Raw genomic sequence first — 6,556 nt, forward strand, 5'->3', positions numbered from 1 at the left:
CTAGCAACAGCTAGTTGAGAAATGTTGTTCTTAAACTTTTCAACAATTTGTTCACAAAGTGGTGACCCTCGCCCCATCCTTGTTTGTGAATGGAAGCTGCTTTTTATACCCAATCATGGCACCCACCTGTTCCCAATTAGCCTGTTCACCTGTGGGATGTTCCAAATACGTGTTCCAGTACTCTGGAATGCCCTCCCGGTAAAAGTTCGAGATGTCACCTCAGTAGAAGCATTTAAGTCTCACCTTAAAACTCAATTGTATACTCTAGCCTTTAAATAGACTCCCTTTTTAGACCAGTTGATCTGCCGTTTCTTTTCTTTTTCTTATATGTCCCACTCTCCCTTGTGGAGGGGGTCCGGTCCGATCCGGTGGCCATGTACTGCTTGCCTGTGTATCGGCTGGGGACATCTCTGCGCTGCTGATCCGCCTCCGCTTGGGATGGTTTCCTGCTGGCTCCGCTGTGAACGGGACTCTCGCTGCTGTGTTGGATCCGCTTTGGACTGGACTCTCGCGACTGTGTTGGATCCATTATGGATTGAACTTTCACAGTATCATGTTAGACCCGCTCGACATCCATTGCTTTCCTCCTCTCCAAGGTTCTCATAGTCATCATTGTCACCGACGTCCCACTGGGTGTGAGTTTTCCTTGCCCTTATGTGGGCCTACCGAGGATGTCGTAGTGGTTTGTGCAGCCCTTTGAGACACTAGTGATTTAGGGCTATATAAGTAAACATTGATTGATTGATAGCATTCCTTGACTTTATCAGTCTTTTTTGCCACTTGTGCCAGCTTTTGTTAACCCTGTTGCAGGCATCAAATTCCAAATGAGCTAATATTTGCAAAAAAATTAAGTTTTCCTGTTCAAACGTTAATTATCTTGTCTTAGCGGTCTATTTAATTGAATAAAAGTTTAAAATGATTTGAAAATCATTGTATTTTGTTTTTATTTAACATTTACACAACGTGATAATTTCACTGGTTCTGGGTTTTTTTTACATCCATACATTGATCCCTGCATTGCTAGTTTTCGTTTGACATGCGTTAACAATAGAATGTGGTAGCTGAGGATGATGATGATTGTGTGGCACAGGTGCGGCTGCAGGTGGGCCTCTACGTGGTCTACATGCTGGACTGGCTGAGCGTCTTCAGCAGGGAGCAGATTCTGGTGCTGAGGCTGGAGGACCACGCGTCCAATCAGCAATACACAATGCACAAAGTCTTTCAATTCCTCGACCTGGGTAAGAACATAAACAGTGAACACATTTTTATACGGTAATAACCAACCCACGTACCAAATTCGATACTTTTGTAGGTACCGACCAAATCTTGGTACATAAATGCTAGAAATCACTCAGACGTAAGGCTCCACTTTCCGAGATAGCACAATGCTATTTTACATTGGATATTCCACCTACATGCCACTAGTTAGCATTAGCGATTATACATGGCGATTTCAGCATCTCCAAACCTGGTAGGGAAAACTACAACCAAGATGCACGTTACAATCAAAACAGCTGGTGTGTAATTAGTACAATACTTGCAGCATAAACCAGGTCTGGGCGTTTATTTTGACTCGAGGGGCCAAATTTAGAGAAAAAAATGGGTCTGGGGGCCCGTATATTATCTATGTGTGTGTGTGTGTGTGTGTGTATATATATATATATATATATATATATATATATATATATATATATATATATATATATATATATATATATATATATATATATATATATATATATATATGTATGTATATATATATATATATATGTATGTATGTATGTATGTATATATATATATATATATATATATATATATATATATACATACATACATACATACATACATACATATATATATATATATATATATATATATATATATATATATATATATATATATATATATATATATACATACACACACACACACACACACATTAGGTCAGGAAAAAACACGGAAGCTATATCAGGCTATAATATTTTCTCACCAAATGTATTTTATTTATTTTTTTCATTTTGACGGAAAAAAATATATGTACAGCTCGAAATTGCATAACTTTTTAAACTTTAATAGTATCCAATATTGCATCAAATAATAAAGTACATCATCATACTTACCAATCATGTTTTTGTCCAACTAAAAATACTCAACTTTACAGCAAACTACCCATCACATTAATAAAAATGACATTTTACGTTGTTCTTTACAGCATGTTACTGTCAATTTTAAAAAAAAAACTCACTACTGTTTTTTTGCGTAAAGTTTTGTGACTGATCTGCATATTTTGGACTGTAAAATCTATGGTTGTTTTTTGCGCTGTTTTACTGTAAATGGAAAGACGGAACATTTCTTTTTACGGTAGAAAAACTGGCAGCTAAGTTGCCAGAATAGAAGAACTGTTTTTGCATTAACAATACAATGTTGTAAAAACTAATGTTAACTCATGTAAAATTAACACAAAAATTCTGGCAACTAAGCTGCTAGCTTTTTCCCTCCATAGCAAAGAACATATGCATATTACAAAATACATCTTAAGACTTGCAACAGAGGGAAGGGAGTGCGGGGTCATGGTGGTTGGCCGCAGCTCTCAGGCTCTGACCATCCTTTCATCACCCCTATGGGTTTTGCGTCGAGGGCGCTGAGTTGGGTGCGGGGGTGTGCGTATGTGTGGCGTATATTTTTTGGGATGCACGTTTGTGTGTAAGTCTGAGTTGGGTGCGGGGGTGTGCGTATGTGTGGCGTATATTTTTTTGGATGCACGTTTTTGTGTAAGCCTGAGTTGGGTGCGGGGGTGTGCGTATGTGTGGCGTATATTTTTTTGGATGCACGTTTTTGTGTAAGCCTAAATTGGGTGCGGGGGTGTGCGTATGTGTGGCGTATATTTTTTTGGATGCACGTTTGTGTGTAAGCCTGCGGTGTGGGTTTCTGTTCCGCAGTCTTGATCTTGCGCGGTCGCTAGTTCAATGTCAACAACAACAGGTGTGTGTCCATGAGAGACAAGAAGGGAGTTTGTCGTGTCTCAAAGCCACGGAAACAATCCAAGTTAGAATGTTTTGTATGAGAGTGAAAATGAAATTTGGTTTTCACTCTCAATTGTCTATGACTGGTCCTCAAATTCATCCTGCAGGGCAGACAGTCCGATGGTATCCAAGTGTCCACAGTTCTTCCCGCGTCCTCCAATCATTTATGGCAGCTTTGGGGTACCTTGAAGACTGCCAGCAAAAACTTCCAATTTGTCGACAAACGAGGGCAACGCTTTCTCCAACCGACAGATGTCCTGTTATCATAATTCCGAAAAGGTGGATAAGGTGTGGCGTTGAAACAGTTTTTAACAATACTGGATGACATGTCAACTGCACGCCACACACCGAAAGACGGGAGCAGGAAGTACTTTTTGTTAACCAATCACGCCAAAAGTGTCTCGATTCGTGTCCCGAACACTACTCAGAGGCAGGTGAAAATAATCAGCACCTATGGCAACCTAAAAAAACAAAACACAAAAGTAGGGGGTGCTGAAAACAGAACGAAGGGAATCAAACTAAAATAAAAGTCTTTTTTTTTTTTTAGGGCCCCTGACAAAACAAATGGAGTCGACGATCACCAGAAGCCCCGCCTCCAACACCAGAAGGCCGGAAGACAAAAACCTGGGCCCCATGCTGGCCAACACAAAAGACATCCTAAGCCAGTTCTACCTGCCCTTTAACCAGAAGCTGGCCAAAGTCTTGCATAATGACTTATTCCTCTGGGACTCCAAACCCTGAACCAGTCGGAAAACCGCAGTTGGAAAACCACTGACATCATCATCATCATCATCATCATCATCAAGTACCCATCATCGTTTTCATTTAAATTATTTTAACTTATAAGAGCAGCAGATATAAATCAAAGACAGGAAAATAGCACAAGTGTGTGTGTGTGTGTGTGTGTGTGTGTGTGTGTGTGTGTGTGTGTGTGTGTGTGTGTGTGTGTGTGTGTGTGTGTGTGTGTGTGTGTGTGTGTGTGTGTGTGTGTGTGTGTGTGTGTGTGCGAGAGATACCAGACTTGTTGATTGTTTGTTGTACAAAGTTAATAGAAATTGTTTTAAAAAAATAATTTATTGTCTGTTTTCTTTCATATTGGTACATTTTCAGCCATTATGACTGAGACAAAAAAAAACAGGGATCAATGAAAAATCATTAACGATGACGCTCGGGTCAACAGCAGTGATTTGTACAACATTGCCCTCTAGTGGTGACTTTACGCAATTGCCGTTTCCAGCTTTTTTTTCCACAGTAATTAGTTTGTTGCTGTTGATTAGTATTAATTTCGGTGAAGTTGGAATTATTAATGATACATCTAATATTTCAACAACTATACTGTAAAACAACGTTGCCAAACTTCTAAATACGCGTTTAATTATTATTAAAAAACAAAAACAAAAAAAACACGGATTGAATCTTTGGAACGACTCTTGTGAGTGAACCGTTGGTTTTGGGGAGCCGTTTTTTTATGCACATGTAAATTTAGCCGCCCGACTAGCAACTGGAAAAGAAATGAGTCAGAGTTAAAGCTTATTTTTTATGAAAAAAAAACAAAACAGTACATATAAATATGGCGTTTCTGGGTGTTGTTGATAAATGGCTTTCGCTTTCCCTAGTAGAGTTTTAATTTAGACTTACAGATGTGGCGACCAGCTGTAGTTACTGACAGTGGTTTTCCGAAGTGTTCCTGGGCCCATGTGGTGATATCCTTTACATACTGATGTTGCTTTTTTTATGGGGTACCGCTTACGTGCAGTGATTTCTCCCAATTCTCTGAACTTTTTGATGATATTACGGAGCGTGGATGGTGAAATCCCTACATTCCTTGCAATAGCTGGTTGAGAAATGTTGCTCTTAAGCTGTTGGATGATTTGTTCGCGCATTTGCTCACAAAGTGGTGACCCTCGCCCCGTCCTTGTTTGTGAACGACTGAGCATTTCATGGAAGCTGCTTTTATACCCAATCATGGCACCCATCTGTTCCTAATTAGCCCGTTCACCTGTAGGGATGATTCAAATAAGTGTTCCTCAACTTGCTCAGTCTTTTTTGCCACTGGTGCCAGCTTTTTTGAAAAATGTTGCAGGCGGCAAATTCCAAAACAGCTAACATTTGCAAAAAATGACAAAGTTTTCTTGTTGGAACGTTAAATATCTTGTCTTTGCAGTCTATTTAATTGAATATCGGTTGAAAAGGATTTTCTATTCATTGCATTTTGTTTTTATTTACCATTTACACGACGTCCCAACTTCACTGGTTTTGGTTTTTGTATATAAAAATAGAAATATGTCAATATTTTTTATTTGTTTATTTTTTTCTATATTGTGACAGTTTTTTAAATGAGGGGAAATTTTAAATTAGTGACATCATGGAATGTCTACAATGAAAACACAACAAAACATTAAATTATATAGCCAATATTTCAGAATAATCCTCACTAATAGAGTAATTTTTGTGCAAATTCAAATATCATCTTAGCATTTTTACTGATACTCGTGATTGTTTACTTGTTTTAAAAAAAACGAGCCTTAAGGTCCATTTCGAGCGGATAAAGCATCTCAGCTTGTCTTGCAGCTAATATTCATGTTGTTTAAAAATTAAGTAGTTTTAGTGTCATTTGATTAAGTTTGTTCATTTAATTTATCATGTGAAAATTGAAAGGGAGCCTGAGTAAATGACCATAGGGAAATTTAGGGCTCAAGGCATTAAATTGCCTTTTTTTTTTTTTTTTTTTTTTACCAGTAACCCCTTTTTTTCAATTGTTTTATTAAAAAAACAAAATTCAAATGAAAGGTGGGGTTGTTTTTGCACATCTGTCCCCTTTGAAGGCTTTTTGAACTCGAATGTTTTTCATGCTGTATTTTCCTCCAAAGGGTGCACTTTATCACAGTTAAAATAAAATTTTACTTGATGCAGAAACAATACAATTATTTGTATCAAATACATAAAATATCTTTCTGTTCTTGTAGAGCAGTGGTCCCCAACCACCGGGCCGTGGAGGGCATTCCAGAGTACTGGAGCCCGAACGGAAAACACTCTATAGCCCGCAGACTTTTTTTGGGCTTTGGGAATCACTAATAAGCCGGAGTCCTTTGAACGCAGATTTCTTGCCGGGACATATGGTACAATACAATCGGCAAGATAGGATGGAGCTAGACCGTGTAGTATTTTATACGTAAGTAGTAAAACCTTAAAGTCACATCTTAAGTGCACAGGAAGCCAGTGCAGGTGAGCCAGTACAGGCGTAATGTGATCAAACTTTCTTGTTCTTGTCAAAAGTCTAGCAGCCGCATTTTGTACCAACTGTAATCTTTTAATGCTAGACATGGGGAGACCCGAAAATAATACGTTACAGTAGTCGAGGCGAGACGTAACAAATGCATGGATAATGATCTCGGCGTCTTTAGTGGACAGAATGGAGCGAATTTTAGCGATATTACGGAGATGAAAGAAGGCCGTTTTAGTAACGCTTTTAATGTGTGACTCAAAGGAGAGAGTTGGGTCGAAGATAATACCCAGATTCTTTACCGTGTCGC

General features: G+C 38.6%; 1 protein-coding gene across 5 annotated transcripts in view; it reads left to right on the top strand.

Moving 5' to 3' along the window:
- Positions 1 to 4,095, top strand: part of LOC133557251 (carbohydrate sulfotransferase 15-like) — a 142,156-nt gene extending 138,061 nt beyond the window's left edge. For all 5 annotated transcript variants that reach the window (XM_061907585.1, XM_061907583.1, XM_061907582.1 and 2 more), the window contains 2 exons: positions 1,091 to 1,238; positions 3,571 to 4,095. In XM_061907585.1, coding sequence (XP_061763569.1) covers positions 1,091 to 1,238; positions 3,571 to 3,764 — 342 coding nt within the window. In that variant the 3' untranslated portion in view covers positions 3,765 to 4,095. The remainder of the gene's footprint in view (positions 1 to 1,090; positions 1,239 to 3,570) is intronic.
- The last annotated feature ends 2,461 nt before the right edge of the window (positions 4,096 to 6,556 follow it).

This window comes from Nerophis ophidion, linkage group LG08, assembly GCF_033978795.1.
Source record: "Nerophis ophidion isolate RoL-2023_Sa linkage group LG08, RoL_Noph_v1.0, whole genome shotgun sequence".
NCBI classification, from domain to species: Eukaryota; Metazoa; Chordata; class Actinopteri; order Syngnathiformes; family Syngnathidae; genus Nerophis; species Nerophis ophidion.